The sequence below is a fragment of the Chaetomium fimeti genome, assembly GCF_033439085.1.
Source record: "Chaetomium fimeti strain CBS 168.71 chromosome Unknown B0H64scaffold_2, whole genome shotgun sequence".
Taxonomy (NCBI): Eukaryota; Fungi; Ascomycota; class Sordariomycetes; order Sordariales; family Chaetomiaceae; genus Chaetomium; species Chaetomium fimeti.
In genome coordinates this window covers 843,096-861,265 of record NW_026944330.1, presented here as the reverse complement: position 1 = coordinate 861,265, position 18,170 = coordinate 843,096, and the positions used below count along the sequence as shown (strand labels likewise).

Here is an 18,170-nt window from a genome sequence, read left to right as displayed (position 1 = left end):
CAGTGACATGCCATCCTGGACCAACCGTTTCATCAGGGTTTAAAAAATGTTGGGCCCGCTGCCGGCGGCGGGGAACGGGCGGCGAGGAATGGAGGGGCAAACTCGAGGGAACAAATGGGGGGAGGAACCTATGACGAGCCTGCCCCACGTCTCAGGAAGGCGAGAAGAGATATTATCCGACCAGTCCCCAACATCCCACTCCTCTAGCAACCTACAACAACAAACTTGCAACCTTGAAAATTTCCCTTTGGGCGTTGCGTTTTGATACCTATCCCAAAAGCTTCAAACCTTTATACCCCGTTGCCTTTCAGTTAATTCACTTTGCCCATCATGGCCAACTCTCTCGAGCAGCTCAAGGCCACTGGCACGGTAAGTTCAGTTACAGTTACCCCACCAAACCCCTCGTTGGGGAGAAAGCTCTTGATTCCCGAGCAACGATCGGCGAGGCTACCCTCGTGGTTTGCGCCATGAATCATCGGTCGTTTTGTTCGCGGTTATGAGAACATCTTTGCTGACTGCGTTGCTTGATCATAGGTTGTTGTCAGTGACTCTGGTAAGTCCACTTCTTGGATCAGCCGTTGTTGAAAACCCCTCGCTAACTTGACGTGTTTAGGTGACTTCGTCTGTTAGTGACCCCCAACGCTTAGCGCCACCGTGTTCCTCTGCGAGTCTTTCATCGACGAAAATATACTCACAATCTCACAGCCATCGGCAAGTACAAGCCGCAGGACGCCACCACCAACCCCTCCCTCATCCTCGCCGCGACGAAGAAGGCAGAGTACGCCGCGCTCCTCGACGCTGCGGTTGCCCAGGCCAAGTCCGAGGGTGGCTCCGTCACCGAGCAGGTCGACTCTGCTCTTGACAACCTCCTCGTCCAGTTCGGCAAGAAGATCCTCGAGATCATCCCCGGCAAGGTCTCCACCGAGGTCGATGCCGCTTTCTCTTTCAGCACAAAGGCGTCCGTCGACAAGGCGCTCCACATCATCAAGGTCTGATTCCTACATCCAATCGCCGACAAAAAACATCGGCTGACCCCCTAGACAGCTCTACGAGAAGGAGGGCATCAGCAAGGACCGTGTCCTGATCAAGATCGCCTCGACATGGGAGGGTATCAAGGCCGCCGAGATCCTGCAGCGGGACCACGGCATCAACTGCAACCTGACCCTCATGTTCTCCCTTCCCCAGGCCATCGCCGCCGCTGAGGCCGGTGCCTTCCTCATCTCCCCCTTCGTCGGCCGTATTCTCGACTGGTTCAAGGCTGCCAACAAGAAGGAGTACGCCAAGGAGGAGGACCCGGGTGTCGCCAGCGTCAAGAGCATCTTCAACTACTACAAGAAGTACGGCTACAAGACCATCGTCATGGGCGCCTCCTTCCGTAACACCGGCGAGATCACTGAGCTCGCTGGCTGCGACTACCTGACCATCTCCGTAAGTTTTGCTCTTAAGGCTTACCAGTATCAGAGCTTGACAATGCTAATCTCGGCAACAGCCCAACCTGCTCGAGGAGCTCATGAACTCCACCGCCGCCGTCCCCAAGAAGCTCGACGCGTCCGGCGCCAGCTCGCTCGATATCGAGAAGAAGACTTACATCAACGAGGAGGCCAACTTCCGCTTCGACTTCAACGAGGACCAGATGGCCGTCGAGAAGCTCCGTGAGGGCATCAGCAAGTTCGCGGCCGACGCCGTCACCCTCAAGGGCATCATCAAGGCTAAGCTCCAGTAAACGGCTAATGGAAGAGGGAGGAGATGGTAATGGACGTTATGACAACTCTAGACTGAGCCGGACTGTTTGCCGCGCACACACAAAATGGGTTATCGTTTAGCAAGAATGACGCGTCGCTTGGACTGGTTATTGAGCATGCGAGCAAGCCAGCACTGCTATAGTTACAGGATGCAAATAAATCAAGTTTGCCAATCAACACCAATGGTCTACACTGGCCTTTTGAGACTCGTAAGCGGGGTTGTAAGATATTATCATTATTTCCTGCCAATGTTTTGATACATGCAGATTTGTGTCATATCCATGCCACGAGGCAACTCGCCAAACTCGATCCAAAACGCCGTTCTACGCGCAGAACGCTTGCTCTGGTGAAATGTATGCAACGCAACCGCTTGAACGCTCATATGCAACACACCGGCTTCTCACCCCAGAACGAAGGCAGCCCGGCAGCCCGATGCCACCCAAGCAACAGTCCGGCCGACGGCATGCTGTGTAACCACCACCCTGCCGCACTCAATTCCGAGTCCACTCAGTCAGCGGGCCGCAGACAGGTACCGTCCACCGTACCAGACCAGATCAAACAGGAACGAGGTTAGACCAGGCGCACACGCCAGTTCAGACCAGCCCAGACCAGTTCAGACCGAACCAGCCCAGATCAGTTCAGACCAGACGGAAACCAACCCTCACCCCGCAATAACCCGCTGACTGCATCCCTCCCCATCCCCCTCCCTATAGGTCCCCTTCCCATTGCTCCATCTGTCCCTCTCCCTCAACCCCCCCAGCACCAACCACCGCCCCCGGATCCGCACAATCCACCTGCTCGATCCGGTGCCTCACCGCGCCCTGCCCCGCTCTTACCCCCGACCCGGCCACCGCCTCGATCACCAGCGCCGTCAGCTGTCGGCCGTGGCCGCAGCCGGAGTCGAGGCCGTAGGCGTAGCGGTGGCCCTTGTTCTTTTTCTTTTGCTTTTTGTGTTTTTTGTTCGTTTGAGTTTCGGACTTATTTTTGTTCTTGTGTTTGGGTGGGGAGGGGGAGTAAGGGGATATGTCGGCTTCGGGGTCGGTTTGGAGACCGGCTTTGGCGTCGTGCCCGTATATGACGAGGGTGGTGTGTGGGGAGGAGGGGTGGAGGTGGTTTTGGTAGCGGTTCCTGGGTGGGGGTGGGTGTTAGCGGTGGGTTGGGTTGGTTGGGGTTGGTGGCTAGAAGGGGGGGGGGGAGGGGGCTTACCAGGCGTGGCTCCAGGGCTCGCCGTCGTGGGTGTCGACGGGCACTGCGACGGTGTCTGGGGGGAGGGTGGGGTCGTCCATTGCTGTGGTTAGGTGGTCTGGTTGTTCTTCGTTGTCGTCGGCGGGGACTTGTTGGCTTTGGCTGTGGTGTTTTCCCTTGTTTTTCCCCTTGCCCTTGCGAGGGTACTTGAAACTCCGCATGTTCATCACGGCCCACGGGTCCTGCTCCTCCAGATGTACGCCGGGGACTAGGCCGCCGTGGACGACGGCCAGGGTGCTGGCGTTCCAAGGGGGAGAGGCCGCGTCGGGGAGGTGCCCGATCCGGAGGATAATGGGGAGCGACCCGAGCCAGGCGAGCTGAGCGCGGGTGAGGGACCGGGCGACGCGGTGGGCGTGGTTCCTCATCACCCGGACGTCTGTTCCGACTTCGCCATCTGCGTCCTCGACTTCACTAACATCAACATCGTCCGACCCTGGATTGTCGTTGGCCGACCAGCGGTGGAGCTCCCTGGCGGCGGCCAGCACCCTATCATCCTGGTTGCCCCTCACCGCGCTCGCTCCGAGGGCCATAGCTAGCTTGAGGACGCCTTTGCTGTCGGGCCCCTTGGTGACCATGTCGCCGGCGAGGACGAGGTGGTCGCCATGCTTGTGGTCGAAGCCTATCTTCTTCAGAAGGGCCTTGAGGGCGCCGAGCTGGCCGTGCACGTCACCGACGACGACCAGTCTCTTTCCATTGACCCTATCCTCACCTTCCCCCAGCGCCCTGACTGATGATGGGGGCCTATAAGATGGGATGTGCTCTTGGGGAAGGTCTTTGACGAGAAGTGGCGGGTCGTCTTTGAACGGCGGGTGTTTGTTGGTTCCGTATTCCATGGTGAGAGTCTCGAGTTTTTCTTTCGCAAGCTCAATCGACTCCTCGAGGAGCAAGCCGACTTCCGATGAACCATCATGGTGGGGTCCCGGCGACGTCATCCCGTATTCGCCCGCATTGCCGCCAAACGGGCGAAAGCCGGTGAGGTGTGGTAGGGCCGGCAGGTGGGTTGTGAAGAGGCATAGTGCCAGCAATGCAAGCCCTCCTACGACCAAGAATAGCGGTGATCGATTCTGGTCCCGGCGATAACCAGGAAGGAACCGCGCAATTGATTGCCGGCCCATCGAGATTTGGTGCAAAACCAGGTTACGTAGTTACAGCTAAATACGGTACCTGTGGTGGGTGGCAACGGGGCTCGAGCCGAGGTGTTGTGTAACAAGTCCCTTTTACGTGTCCTCGTCACGTCTCGGTCGTTGGCTTCATCAAGGACGCAGTCACGCATTTATGATTGTCGAAATTCTCGGGTAGGGGCGTCAGGTTTCCATGGCAAAGGAAAATCTTGAGGCCCAAAGCGCAGCAAGCGCTCGAGCTTTGAGACAATCGAACTCCAGACTGCAAATACATTGGGTGAGTGAGTCGGTGGTTTTTGCCTACCTGGGGTAACGAGAAAATTCCTAGTCCGTTTTAGTCGACTTCCGTTCGGGTCGTCGGCAACTTTCGTTCAGCTGCTGCAGGGACCGAGTGGACATGGCATCGCTCGGGCCATTTACCGACCGCCCAGTCAAGATAAATTCTTGGCGCGATCGACGTTTCGCTTTGTTGTCGTGAGGTTTGACGCGAAAAAGAAAGGAAAACCACCTTGAATGCGCCTTGCTGTCGCTGATCTTCTAAACGATGTCGTGAAGATCGTTTAAACTTTTCTCAGCTCTGATTCTAATATTCTTCAACTCCCCATGGAAAACATCACCTCAAGTAAAAAAAGAGTGTACAGAAATGACCCTCTTACGCCCATCGCCCTTTTGCCCAGTCCGTGGTTTTCTACAAATTCGTGACACGCACTAAAAATGGCCATCATTGGCCCTGTGGTTTTCTACCACTCACGCTTACTTCTTCCTTGACGCCGACTTCCTCGACGCCTGCTTCCTTGGCGACGAACCAGTCTTCTGGCCTATCAGAATGATCATTCCCTGTGTTGGTTCCAAGTCAGTTGCGTCTTCCAGAACCCGGGCAAATCCTCAACCTACATCGCCTCATCCTCGCGACCCTGGTCGTAATTAGCGCTCTCGCAGGGGCCCAAGTCATTTCGATTGGCTGTCCCGCCTCCGGCCTCTTGAACTTCACCTCGATGACGGTGAACGGCGGCTGCTCGGCCTCGCCTGCCGCTTTCCGTGCATCTACAGCGGCCGCCCACGCGGCCGTCGTGTAAGCGATGAACTCTCGTCGGCCCACCGCACAAGTGTTGAGATACTCGAGCTCGGTCTGGTCGTCAAAGACTCCCTTGGCGACAATTCGCCCGAGGAAATTCCAAAAAGGGACCGGAAGGTTCCAGTCGTACTGGTAGCCGATAGAATGGAAGATTTGCGTCTGTCGGGAATACGTGATCCTGGAAGTGCCTGGTTAGCCTCGGATTTCGTATTCCTTAAAGATATGTCATGGTTGACTTGCTCGATCACAACATGGGTAATGCCGTCTCGGTTGAAGTTATTGAAGCGCGCTTCTGTTAGCGCGCGGACCTCTGGGACCGGGGTATCGATAATGTCCCCGTTTGTGATGATGAGCAGGGACGGGTCGACCTCGACGTGGGGCCGAGTGACGGGTGTGATGGGAATGCTGAAGGGATCCATGCTGATCGAATTTAGAGTCTCTTTGGAAAACCGGAGTTCGCCCGGCTGCCTCCTAGGTGGTGATGAGCGCGTATGCGACAGTACATAATACGCTGCAGGTTCGGGCTTTTCTTGGGAGACCTGCTGCAACGGTTTGACAGGGGGGCCGGGGGCCGGGGGCCACCCGGCTACAGTTAAGCGCTCTATCTGCGAGCACCCTCTCTCTTCACGCAGCAGACAACAGACGTCTAGGGAGCGTTGAGCGTTTAGACATCCATCTCGAAGCAGGCCCCCCGCTTGGTCGAATGTGAAACCGCGATGGGAGAATCCCTGTGTCGATCTCCGCCTCCTCCACGTTGTGCCGCGCGCTAAGCATCCGCCGAGGGCGCCCTGACACCCGCGTCCGGGGCCACGACCCGACCGCGGTTGAGAGCGCCTAACCACGACTAACAGCCAATAACAACCGAGAGACACGTTAACCGCCAGCCTTGTCTCCAGGAGCCATTCGCTTGACGGGCGTCTGCCCGGGGGCTGACAGTGGAGGGGACCATGTAGATATGGTTGGGTAGACAGACATTTAACTACCGGCAACAGCCAGCCGTTATGAAGACTAAGTTCCGAAGTGTATCCCCTTTCATGCCAGATTCATGCTCAACCCCTCGTGCTCCCCGGTATCTTTTTGACACGAGGTATCTTGCCTTATCATGGACCCCCTCAGCATTATCGCCGGTACCGTCGGACTCCTCGGGGCAGCGGCGACGGTGATCAAGTTCCTTGACACGCTCAAATCCACCATCCGGGACGCCCCGAAGTCGGTCGTTTGGGCACTGGCCGAAGTCAACGACGTGCGTTCAACGGTTGCAAGGCTACATGCCTATTTCGAACATCTTGATTCGATCCCCAAAGATACCCGAGCTTTGGTGACGGTCCAGGACGCAGCTGTTACCGTGTCCGAGCTGGTCGGGTTGTTCGACAATCTCGTCAATATGCTCAAGCCGTTTGGGTTGTCAGACCCGGCGTTGATGAAGAGGTGGGATAAAGTCAAGTGGGCTCGGGCGCAGGACGATATCGCGAAGCCCATCATGAAAATGCAAGTTCATAAGGGTTCTATTACTCTTATCCTGAATATCTTTCAGTGGTGAGTCACTATTATTCGCATATAATCGGATGGAAGCTTTCTAATTATCCTTGCAGCGAGTCTGATATCATAGCTGTGCAATCTCGTTTAACCCTTGAGTCTCGAATCAACACGGCTATTGAGGGCAACCTCGACATCCAGAAGCGTCTGGAACGCATGGAACGGATGTTCGAGGCCTGTCTTAACGACGCGCCTTCCCCGAAAATGCCTGGGCATGACCGTACACACTCAGATACAACCTCTGCTCGAAGACCTTCAACTGTGGCGGTTAAGGTGTCGAGTCCCACGCAAGACGCCAGCCGCATACCTGTGATCAAGCGCCAATTCGAAGAGACGTTGGCCGAAACCGGTGTTTATCGACGTACCCAGCAGCGTCCCTTGGACGAGTTTTCGATTCACTCCAGCGATACTAGTAATCGTTCCGTCACGCAGACCATCATGACCAGTTACAGCCTAGCCGATAACGCTTCCGTTCTTTCTCATTATCCTATCATTAATCGGAGCGAGCTCCGCCATCCCGAGTTCTATGCGGGCGTTGAAACTGGAATTGAACGGAATCGAGAAAGTCGTTTTCTCAGCGCCTTGGCTCATCGCGGGCGAAGATCGTCGGACACACGCCGCTCCCCGCAGATGTCTGTTCCCCAGCAAAAAGTCCGGACGGCTCCAAACTGCGGGCCAGAGGTCATGGGGGCTTGGTCGGCTTTGACAAGGCGGATTTGGCGACCCACTGAGTTTCGCTTCGAGACGCAGTTCGAAGTTCCTGTCATCTTCGTCTGCCCTCCCAGCAACAAAGAGGGCCCAATCAAGAACAAACCCATCAATTTCGTGTGCGGCACGCAGAGAAGCCTGGAAGCGACTAGGGTACTGCTTCCGAGGGATGAAGAGAAGATGGAATCAATGCGGGCGGACCGGGTGCACGCAGCCGACAACGAGAAGGCATCCTGGGTTACTTTACTCTCGCAGCTCCAGTCGATGGAAACAGAGAGCCAGGAGTGGCAGTTGAAGCACTCTCGCACCGGTCCGCGGATGGCGACCCCCAGTACCGAATTCTACAACCACACTCTCGCCGTCGCGATCCAGACCCAAACGCAGAGCTGGGACGCTATGCCACCCAGCGTCAAGAAGCCCTGTGCAACGACGACCTTTTCCCACCTCCTCGAGATCGCGGCCATGATGGGTATGCACTGGAAGGAATTTAATCAGTCGGAAAAGCGGTACCGGGCTGAGGGCAACGGATGTATGCTCAGAGGCACCCACATTCCGGAACTCGGCCTCATGTTCACGTTCCAGGTCTACGGTAGAGTCGAGTTCCTGGGGAATAGGGTGATCCCGGTTGGCGAAGTCAGGGAACTGTGCTGCGGTTTTGTCCCAACCTTGTTCCAGGAGACCAACAAGCATCAGCGCCGGATCGATTCTCCCATCAGGGACCTCAGGGACCTCAACTTTCTCCAGCTTAGTAGCAGAGACAGGATCGCCGAGACAATGGTGATGGTTGGCTGTAATACGAATACAGCCAACTACTTTTGCTCCCATGAGACAAAACATAGCCATCTCTTCCCAGGTATGTATATCTACCAACTCCGTAGTAAGATGTCGTTGCTAACTCTGTATAGTCCCGTTTGAGCTCATGGGAATGTTGGGCAAGACGCTGCACATACGGAACAGTGCCTTCCGTATGTTGCCAAACCCTACGCCATACCAGTGGAGTACGAACTCCTTTGAACTACCCCAGCTGGTGAAGGAGTACTGGAAGAATATTACGGCTTCGGACCTGGACCTCCCCCGAGTACCGCACGTCAAGAAGCTCGGAGAGGACACCTCTCTCCTACTTGAAGCGCTGTACCGGGATGCAAAGTCCAGGACGCCCGCCTACTCCATACCGCTACTCAACACCGTGCACGATATTCTGGACAGATGCGATAACTTCCTCAGGGGGAGCGACTCGGATCTTGTCCGGATAGTGGTCGGGGAGCACTTCCAAGCAGTTCTCAAGATGGTCAACGAAGAAAGGCGGATGTCCAACGGGGATGGCCGAAGGGGCGGGAGGCGGCGAGCGGAGCATTTCAGCGAACTCACGGCCGCCAGCCCAGAGCTGCGCGAGGAGGTATTCATGGACCTCTACTTCTACAAGGTCTTCGGCCAGGTTAGGGAGCGCGCCGTGACATGGTGTGAACAGCGGCGAACGGCACCGCGGGCGGGCTCGGGGAGCCCCCGGGAGCCCCCTGCTGCGAGCGTCTCGGCCATCTGGTGTACGCTTGTGCTGCGGATGATGTGCTGGCTGCTGCTCCACGATTTCCACAGGAAGGACGTCCAGATACCGAAGAGCGAGCTGCTGGGCAGTCGGATTCCGGTGTATATCTCTTGAGCCCCGGCGGCTTTCTCGGCCTGCAGTCGTTTCCTATCTCTTGTTGAATCGGGTCTTAGGGGATCAGGGGATGCGAGTTGTCACGTTATTTTAGGAGCTGTTGAGTGACAGCAAATTTTGGTGGGAGATTGTTTTGGGATTTCAGGCGCAGATGGATGGCGTATTAGTTTGGTTAAGTTGCGAGGCGGCATCGGTTCATCTTAGTTCGGTAATGTTATTTTAGCCAGAAACAAGATTGTCGGCTCATCGTTGTTGCTCCCGATTCTCGGTGTTGGGGAAGCCCATACTTCATAGATGGTTGCTCTTGGTTTCCGCCTGCCTCCTACCGGGCTCGGAGAAGGAACCGGAAAGGACCGGGGCTCGACGATTTGGTATGGAGGTATGTAGGTGTATACCCTGGTGTGATCACCGGTGGACTCTCACCACAGTATAACTCTTCAAGTAGGGCATGGACTCAAAGCTGCCTTCCTAAAACCCCAAATGCCTCCTATGCCCCCACCTCCAATGACGCCCTTCGAAAGGTGGCACATTATCGTACAGTGCATTAGATGGCGCGAATTCTCGCTCGTCATGACTTTGATGACTTGTCCGCCGCGGCGGCCGCAGCGGCAGCTCTGTATTTCTCGTTCTCGGCCTCCCTCCAGTCCTGCGGCTCTTTCTCGTTGCCATCCGTCTCGCCGCGGGTGCCCGCAAATGCCGACTTGCCGGCGTACAGCTGGTATCCCTCGCCCGTCTTATCGGTCTGCTCGAGCTTTCGGAAGGCGACGGGCTGGTTCCCGCGGAAGCGCTTGCGCATGTCGACCATGCCGCGGCGGCACTCGCCGAAGCCCTTCTTGAGCTGCTGGCACTTGAGAGGGAGGGTGCTGAGGAGGGGCTCGCGCATGCACTCAGCGGCCGAGTGCCGCTGCACCATCACGCATTCGGATTCTTGCAGGCATTCCGCCAGCGCGGCTCCTTGAATTCATGTTAGCATGCGCAATGCTGGTAGAGGGGATGGCGGACAACCGCGCACGTATATCTTTACATGAGCTCGGCATTTTGGCTGTGGTGGACTGTTGCGCTGCGGTCGGCGACGTAATCGACGATTCCGACTTTCAAACGACCTTGAGCCGAAGGTCTGGAACGAACCAAATTGCCTGCAAGCCTGGGGCGCAAAGTGGCTTGAGCTTCGGGAGGATCCCGATTCGATCGCGGAAATGGTAATGTTACCTGACGGTAATTACATATTTTCAAGGCCCCGTCGCGCCAACTCCTTTCCCAAGCATTGGATCGCAACAAGCCACAAATGAACGAACAGAGGAAAGTCTGAGAGGGAAACCGCCAATCGGCGCGGGAGGCGCGACCTGCTCGCCATGGGATTTTCTGTTTCCGGAAAAGGGTAAGCACGCCCGTCGCAACAGGGGGTCATGAGGCGGGCACAGCAAGACCAACAGAATTCGCATGTGACGGATGATGTCACAAGGGTCAGTTTCACCCTGGGAGGCAATTCCCCCCACAACCGAACATCGCGCGTTGACATGGGGTGCGTTCCAGACCGAGACCTGTGCCATCCCAATTATCTCCCATGCACAAACATGAACATTTTGCGAATTTTGTAGCTTTCGAGCCTAGATCTCGGTTTCTAATTCACCTTACCCAATTTTACCATAAACACACAAAACAGAGGGCTTATGACGGGGCAGCATCCCTCGGGAGCTTCCTGCCAAGAATCCCAAGATGCCTGTCCCCTTTCTGGGGCGTCTTAACATGTGAGACACTGCAGAGCGCATCCGCCAGATACCTGCATGTTCGTGGTCCGGCGCGGTGCTGATCGAGTCTTGACCGTAAACAGCACCGAGTACGTCGCCCTCGTCGGATCGTTCCTCCTCGTTGGCCTCGAAGCCTTCGTCCGCATCTTCACCCTCGCCCTACGTGAGCATCCGCCCCCCGCGCAATTGTCCCACCGCTCCGCCGTTCCACGAATTGGACTCGTTCATCTAACACCCCATCATAGCATCATCGCTCCTCGAGCTGTGCTACGGCGTATCCCGGCGCTTGTTCAATAGGCTAGCCAGTCCGGCGCAGAAGAGGGCCGAGCGGAGGAGGAAATGTCTGTGTTGCGCCTGGGTTGCGATAAGCGTGGAATGCTGGCTGACTGACTGACTGAACTAGCCATCTCGACCTCGATCCGAAACGCCTCCGACTTCGTCGACCTCTGCGCCGCGTTCGGGTACACCGCCGAGGAACACGTCGTGCAGACGAAAGATGGGTACCTGCTCGGGTTGCATCGGCTAGCGTGGAGAAAGGGGGAGGAGGATGTCCGAGTCAACCGCGGCCCGAATAGCATTAAGAAGCGGGTGGTCTACCTGCACCACGGCCTGCTGATGAACAGCGAGGTGTGGGTGTGCCTGACCGATGAGCAGCGGGCCCTGCCGTTTACCCTAGTTGAGAAGGGGTTCGATGTCTGGGTAAGTTCACATATCAGGGGTTGAGAACGACGGGGGACACAACGCTGACAATGGCAGTTTGGGAATAACCGCGGCAACAAGTACTCCAAGAAGTCGATCCACTCGTCGCCCACTTCGCTCAAGTTCTGGAACTTCTCCATTGACGAGTTCGCGTTCCACGACATCCCAGACAGCATCGGCTACATTCTCGAGACCACCGGTCAGCAGTCGCTGTCCTACATCGGTTTCTCTCAGGGCACCGCACAGGCCTTCGCCAGCCTGGCGGTCCACCCGAAGCTCAACGACCAAGTTAACGTCTTTATCGCCCTCGCACCCGCCATGTCGCCGGCGGGTCTCTCCAACGGCATCGTCGACGCCCTCGTCAAAGCCTCTCCGCAGGTCCTCTACCTCCTCTTCGGCCGCCGCTCTATCCTCAGCTCGGCAACTATGTGGGAGTCCATCCTGTACCCGCCGCTATTCACCAAGGTCATCGACCTGGGCCTGTCGTTCCTCTTCGCGTGGCGCACCCAAAATATCAGCACGTCGCAGAAGCTCGCGGCGTACCCGCACCTGTACTCGTTCACCAGCACCAAGTCGGTGGTGCACTGGTTCCAGATCATCCGCACCAAGTCGTTCCAGATGTACGACGACGACGTGCACCCGCCGCTGGGGCTCGCGCCGAGCGCGAGCCGGTACACCAAGGTGGCCAAGTACCCGACGCGCAACATCAAGACGCCCATCGTGCTGGTCTACGGCGGCAGCGACTCGCTCGTCGACATACGCGCCATGCTGCGCGAGCTGCCCGCCCAGACCCTCGCCAACGAGATCCCCCACTACGAGCACCTCGACTTCCTCTGGGCCCGCGACGTCCACGACCTCGTCTTCCCCCACGTCTTCGACGCCCTCGAGAGCTTCACCGGCCCGGAGCACTCCCGCGAGGAGTACGCCCGCTACCGCATCAAGCGCGAGAGCTCCAGCCTGCTCGGCGTGCCTCTCGCCGCCGCCGCCGCGAAGAAGACGGCAGCGCAGCACCTGGCCCGCGCCAGCGACGTGGTCGACAGCGACGTCAGCACGGCAGTCGGCGGGGGCAGCAACCATGGCGACGAGGAGGAGGAGGATGAGAGCAGCGAGGTGGGCGGTCTCGCACAAGAGGAGGAGACGGAGCCGTCCCGGAGGCGGCCACTGCGCATCCACACCCAGTCTCAACCGCAGCCTCAGCCGCAGCCTCACGCTGTTGCGCCCAGCGAAACGCACATCCCCTCGCCGACCGGCGGCCCGCCGGGCATTTCCCGCCCCCGCGGGAGCAGTATCACGGGAAAGCGCGGGGAGGTGGACAATGTGGCCGCCGCGCCGCCCACCCCGGAATCACCCATCCCGGCGCCGGCACCGGTCGGTCGCACACAAGTTCCGCGGGTTCCAAAGCTTGGGGATGCGGACGCCGAGGTGGTGGCGCCCGCGCCCCGCCCGCGTTCGCCTCGTCCTTGTGAGAAGAAGAAGAAGAGTGAGGTGGAGGAGGTCACTGGGGTTGGGAAGGGGGATGGTGGTGGCCTGGCAGCTCGTACGTGATTGCGGCTGGCTTTGGTTTTTGGCTTTTTGGCTTTTTGGCTTTTTGGCTTTTGGCTTTTGGCTTTATTATCGTTATGGGTGTTGGGGTGGTACTAATCTTTGGGATGGTACTAATCATCTGGGTGGTGACAGGCAAACCCGCTGGGAGTGTGACTAGCCGGGTGAGTGAGAGTGGAGGCTCGAAGAGTGGTAAGTCTGAGACGGGGCTGGGGCTGGGGCTGGGCCCAAGAAGAAGAAGGTTCCGGTCGAGGGGCGGAAACGCCCACCTTCGAGGAGGGAGTGAGATGTCGGGCGGGAGATAGATGGCGCGTGTTAGAGCTGGCTGGCTGTATACGATTGGTGTAGGAGTAGTTTGTACTTTCGCTGGTTGCATGCATTGGGTCGCATGGGTGGTGTGTGCCGGGTGAGGAACCGCTAGATTGGGCATAAACAGAATCTGGAGAGGCTCGTTATCGTTACATCATGTTAGTCTTTTCGAGATTAAACACTTTGCCTTTGCCTCTCTTCGCAGTGCGTGTGTGGTATGGCTCTTAGTTTTCCGCCACCACTTTGCATGGTGTGATCCCCAACGACCCAAGTATATGCTGGCCAGTTACAAGATACTATAAAACAGCATATGATCTTTCAATGATTTTTTCTTCTGGACTCTCACGTTTGCCCTGGCGCCACCGACGTTACCGGGTGCGGTACCCGGGCTGGGGTCAAGGGGGGATGCTAGTATCGGAAGTTAAACCCCGATAGTTGCTTACATCTCAACTCGAGAAATTGTTCGACCTTGGCAACGCATCCGATTTACACGGAACGGAGCATCATAACGGAACTTACAAAACAGTGCTAGGGTCGATCTCAAGGGCGCCGGCGTATGACATGAGGTCTCATTTTGCAGACAGGAAAATATGAAGTCATAAAGGATCACACCAAACTAGTCCACAACAGCCACCAACTACCCGTTTCACTCATTCTCAACTCTCAACTCTCACCTCACCTCACTTACACCTCACTCACACCACACCATGGCCTCAACACCAATATCCACAACCGCCAAGGCGGCCGCAAAGAACGCCGTCACCTTCACAGCAGGCCGCGCCGCCTTTCAGCCGCGCCAGACCTACGAAGTGTCGTCCAACATCCCGCGCTCCTTCTTCCTCGGCCACCACCACGCCGGCCTCGCCCGCATGCGCCAGACCCTCTCCACCGTCGGCCTAATCATCGAATGCCGCGACTTCCGCGTGCCCATCACCTCCTGGAACCCCCTCCTCGAACAATCCCTCGCGGGCTCCTCCCCCGCCGAGCGCGCCCGCATCATCGTCTACACCCACCGCGACCTGGGCCCCGACAGCCGCCCGGACCCATCCACCCCCTCCCTCTCGGAGACCGCCGCCCACAACCTGCGCACCTTCCACCTGCAGCACAACCACGCCACCGAAGTCCTCTTCACCAGCACCGGCCCCACCCCCTCCTCCTCCTCCTCCCCCCCCTTCCGCAAATCCCCCACCACCAAAACCCCCACCGCCGCCCTCCTCGCCGCCATCACGCGCGTCGCCCGCGACCGCGACTCCCTCACCGGCCTGCGCGCCCTCGTCGTCGGCATGCCCAACGCAGGCAAATCCACCCTCCTCAACGCCCTCCGCCGGCGCAGCATCAAATCCAGCGCCAACAACCCCTCCTCGGCGGTGCGCGCCAGCGGGGCCAAGGTGGCGCGCACGGGGTCCAACCCGGGCGTGACGCGCAAGCTGAGCTCGCCGGTGCGGATCGTGCCCGCCGAGGGGCAGGATGCCTCGCTGGCCGGGGTCGGGGAGGGGGTGTTTGTGGTGGATACCCCGGGGGTGTTTATCCCGTATGTGTCGGACCCGGAGAAGATGCTCAAGCTGGCGCTGGTGGGGTGCGTGCGGGACGGGATCCTGCCGCGGGAGACGCTGGCGGATTATTTGTTGTACAGGTTGAATTTGGGTTTGGGGGAGGGGGATAGTGGTGGTGGTGGTTGGGGAGGGTATGTGGAGAGGTTGGGGATGGCGGGGCCGACGAACGATGTGACTGAGTTTTTGGAGGCGGTCGCGAGGCGCGTGGGGAAGTTGGCCAAGGGAGGGGGGGCCAACTATGACACGGCGGCGGAGTGGGCGGTGCAGGAGTGGAGGGGTGGTGGGTTTGGAAAGGTGCTGTTGGACGATGTTACCCCTGAGACGTTGGCGACTGCTATGGAGGAGGCCAAGGAGACTGCGCTGAGTATGAACCAGGCGAGGAAGAAGGAGAAGGAGGCGAGGAAGGCGAGGAACGAGGCGAAGCGGGCGGGGATAGCGGGCGGTGGTGGTGGAGGAGAGGGGTCGGCGTGAAATGGGAGGGGGGAAGGGCATGTATATTATGGGTTGTAAAATAGTGTGGTGTGGCGTACGAAGTGGAAAGGCTAAGTAAGTAAACAAGGGTAGATTTGGGTTGAAGTGATAAACACAATAGACTCCAAAGCAACTTTAGCAACGCCATACAAAAGATATGCGGCAAGCCGTCATCCAATACCCAATATCATTGGACAGTATCAAGTACCTAACTATAAATACAGTTGTCGAACAAAACAAATCAACAGAGAGCCGTCGGTCCTTGTATCCCGACCTGAGCGCCTCCCACAAGGGGTATTAGCCGACCACCGAGCCGTGAGAACCACCGTCCCGTACATTAGCCCCACCCAATTCCTATCCCTATTGACGAAGCCATAGCTGAGCTGAGCTACCTAAATCGAGATGCTGCCCGCTGTAAGAACGAGCCGAAGCAAGTTGCGTATGAGAAGAAACCCTTCCCAACCTAGACGCCTGTCCTATGCTATAAAAAAAGACAAAAAAAACCATAAACGCCGTCAAATGCAACGAAAGGACGCCAATACCCCCTTTATACACCACCACGACAAACACCCTCGGCGTTGCCTTACACAGCGTACTGTTGTTGCCACTTGACAAGCCGCCGAGTCAGGGTGTCCATCATCTCCACGCAGCCAAGCTCCTTGAACTCCTTCCCCGGACCAGCGTTTCCGGGTTCCCCGAGCACCAGCATCGGGGTTTGGTTGGTTCCGTGGGTCCCGTTGGTTCCGTTGTCTGCTTTCTCCGGAGCCGCCGCCGAGCTGCCGTTGGTGTCGCTTCCAGCCCCGGGTGGTGACCCTGTGGGTGACTCGCCCGCCAGCTCTATTTGCGTCTGGGAGATGAAATTCAACAGCGCCGTTGCTCTCCTCTTCATGTCGTGCATGGTTATTTTGCTGTTCATCCCGCCCTTGGACTTGGTCGTTGCCTTGCCGCCGTTCTCTCCGCCTGTTTTTCCGCCCCCAGGCGCTCCGTGGTCGTCCTTTTGGATGTCGCGTGATTGCGACCGTGCGGGTGACTCGTCGTCGTGAACGTCGCGGTCGCGAGTGTACTGGTTGCGGCCCTTTTTCTTGTGTGATCTCTTCTTGTCAGCCTTGGCATGGACCGTAATTGTGGGTGGCGTATCTGGTGCCGGGTTCGAAGTTGTTGGTGGGTCGACGGCCGTCGGTGGCCGGGCGATTTCTGGGACCGAGAGAACCGCCCCGTTCGAGGCCCCCGAGGCCTGTGTTGCCTTCTGCGTTGCTGCCCGAGTCGCTAGAGGCATTTCCTCGGAAGGATCCGAGTCTGTATCCGTGTGAGTGTCGGTAACTTTAGGCGAGCTTGGGAGGTGGCATACCATCAGCTCGTCGACGGTCGGCTCTGCCCTTCCGCTTGTTCGCGGTTTCGACCCGCTGCCGCTCTTTCTCCTCCTTTTCCGATATCTTCTCAACTCGAAGGCTTCGCACCGCTGCCGCACCTCTCGCTTTCGATTTTGGTACCCCATTCCGGCCGGCGGCGCCGGGCTCGTCCGAGTCTTCGGCGTTGTCGGACAACGGTGACGCGGATCGCGAGCTTGTTTTCTGCCGTTTTGTGTTCTCCGATTTCCTACAATCATGTCAGCGATATATGACAGGTTAAGGTGGATGTTGGGCATACTCTTGGCTGTCGCTGCGTCCACGTTTCGGTCGTCTGTTCCCACCCTCGGCCGGATCGGGATGCGTTTCCTCTTTGCTAGCCTCAATTGCCCTCCTCAGAGCCTCCGCTTCGTCATATCCAGCTTCTCTGCTATTTAGCGTAGATCGCCTTTTTGAGGCGTGGTTTGCGGACGACCCACGTCCGTTCCGAGTCTCTTTCTCTTTGGTGGGCGAGCGAGCCGTGTCTTTGCTATTCAGAGACGCCGCTCGAGACGTGGCTCTGCCATTTCGCTTAAGGGGAAGATAATGGGAATAAACGCTGCTGAGGGTCATGTTGTTAGCATGTTAACTCGGTCTGCACGGTCCTGGGTGGAACTTACCCATTGCTTGCCGTCCAAAGTTTGTGTAAATCATCGCGACACTTTTCGCAAAAATATTCGTCGGGACTCGATTCTTCTGTCATGATCCCGACACAGCCGCCGTGTTGCCAAACTTTGCAAACATCGCACTGCACAAACAACCCCGCGGTGTCGTCTGTAACGTCGGCCGAGAAGAATGGATCGAGGCCGAAGGCATGTTTGAAGCCATGCTTGGAGTCTTCGTCCAACGGCGGCGGGCCTTGGTATTCCTCGTTCCCGCAGACGCAGCGCACGGCCTCGTCCTCTTCCTGGAGATCACCGTCGCCGTCCGCCATGTCGGCAGTCTCGGTTTTGACTCCGGCTCTCTCTCTCTCCTCAACTTGTCCTCGAGTGCGGCGTCGGGACCCGAATGGGTCCTCGGCTGTGATTGTGTCTTCGGGCGGTTCGGATGACAGCGATCCCGTTGAGGTGGATTTCTGCGGCGAGCCGCCCTTGTTGAAATACCTGGAACTGCGCTCAGGACGCCCCGAGAGGCTCGAGGCTGTGGACGAGATCTGGGACTGCGACTGGGTTGTGCGCGCCCTTGAAGACCGTCGAGGGTCCGTTGCTGCCATTGTTTATCCTAGATTCCACAATGACGGCGAATCGGCTCGGTATGAAAAGAAGCGATCGGAGGACGCGGCGAACCTGCGCGATCGGCTTGTGTAACGGCGGGGCCTCGAATGGCGAGCGATCGGGATCGTATTTCTAGGTGGGTATGGTAGGCGGGGTTATTGATAT

At 57.6% G+C, this 18,170-nt stretch overlaps 8 protein-coding genes across 8 annotated transcripts; 4 read left to right on the top strand and 4 right to left on the bottom strand.

Moving 5' to 3' along the window:
- Positions 1–330: 330 nt before the first annotated feature.
- Positions 331–1,723, top strand: B0H64DRAFT_438867 (uncharacterized protein; the record flags this gene model as incomplete). Its single annotated transcript, XM_062806384.1, has 6 exons — positions 331–369; positions 535–553; positions 614–625; positions 706–989; positions 1,045–1,428; positions 1,490–1,723. 6 exons carry the CDS (start codon positions 331–333, stop codon positions 1,721–1,723), a joined length of 972 nt encoding a protein of 323 aa, XP_062661907.1.
- A 233-nt stretch (positions 1,724–1,956) lies between these two features.
- B0H64DRAFT_385005 (Metallo-dependent phosphatase-like protein) lies at positions 1,957–4,484 on the bottom strand. The gene is made up of 2 exons (XM_062803042.1): positions 2,949–4,484; positions 1,957–2,870 (listed from the first exon to the last, which is right to left on the bottom strand). The coding sequence occupies exons 1-2, from the start codon at positions 4,100–4,102 to the stop codon at positions 2,450–2,452; spliced, it is 1,575 nt and encodes a 524-aa protein (XP_062661906.1). The 5' UTR covers positions 4,103–4,484; the 3' UTR covers positions 1,957–2,449.
- Positions 4,485–4,961: 477 nt separating this feature from the next.
- Positions 4,962–5,602, bottom strand: B0H64DRAFT_415127 (uncharacterized protein; the record flags this gene model as incomplete). Its single annotated transcript, XM_062805080.1, has 2 exons — positions 4,962–5,342; positions 5,492–5,602. 2 exons carry the CDS (start codon positions 5,600–5,602, stop codon positions 4,962–4,964), a joined length of 492 nt encoding a protein of 163 aa, XP_062661905.1.
- A 1,747-nt stretch (positions 5,603–7,349) lies between these two features.
- On the top strand, positions 7,350–9,084 carry B0H64DRAFT_317276 (uncharacterized protein; the record flags this gene model as incomplete). The annotated part of the gene is made up of 2 exons (XM_062800324.1): positions 7,350–8,280; positions 8,333–9,084. 2 exons carry the CDS (start codon positions 7,350–7,352, stop codon positions 9,082–9,084), a joined length of 1,683 nt encoding a protein of 560 aa, XP_062661904.1.
- Positions 9,085–9,231: 147 nt separating this feature from the next.
- B0H64DRAFT_73994 (cytochrome c oxidase assembly protein PET191-domain-containing protein) lies at positions 9,232–10,300 on the bottom strand. Its single transcript, XM_062808693.1, has 2 exons — positions 10,097–10,300; positions 9,232–10,038 (listed from the first exon to the last, which is right to left on the bottom strand). The coding sequence occupies exons 1-2, from the start codon at positions 10,119–10,121 to the stop codon at positions 9,653–9,655; spliced, it is 411 nt and encodes a 136-aa protein (XP_062661903.1). The 5' UTR covers positions 10,122–10,300; the 3' UTR covers positions 9,232–9,652.
- Positions 10,301–10,800: 500 nt separating this feature from the next.
- B0H64DRAFT_297697 (Alpha/Beta hydrolase protein) lies at positions 10,801–12,641 on the top strand (the record flags this gene model as incomplete). Its single annotated transcript, XM_062800084.1, has 5 exons — positions 10,801–10,832; positions 10,916–10,995; positions 11,078–11,173; positions 11,236–11,531; positions 11,589–12,641. Coding segments are annotated over 5 exons (1,557 nt in total), but the record flags the coding sequence as incomplete, so codon positions are not given.
- A 1,231-nt stretch (positions 12,642–13,872) lies between these two features.
- On the top strand, positions 13,873–15,565 carry B0H64DRAFT_453641 (uncharacterized protein). The gene has a single exon (XM_062807245.1). The coding sequence runs from the start codon at positions 14,090–14,092 to the stop codon at positions 15,404–15,406; it is 1,317 nt and encodes a 438-aa protein (XP_062661901.1). The 5' UTR covers positions 13,873–14,089; the 3' UTR covers positions 15,407–15,565.
- Position 15,566: 1 nt separating this feature from the next.
- On the bottom strand, positions 15,567–18,159 carry B0H64DRAFT_73968 (uncharacterized protein). The gene is made up of 4 exons (XM_062808692.1): positions 17,412–18,159; positions 17,054–17,350; positions 16,755–17,002; positions 15,567–16,702 (listed from the first exon to the last, which is right to left on the bottom strand). Exons 1-4 carry the CDS (start codon positions 18,002–18,004, stop codon positions 15,990–15,992), a joined length of 1,851 nt encoding a protein of 616 aa, XP_062661900.1. The 5' UTR covers positions 18,005–18,159; the 3' UTR covers positions 15,567–15,989.
- Between the last annotated feature and the right edge of the window lie 11 nt (positions 18,160–18,170).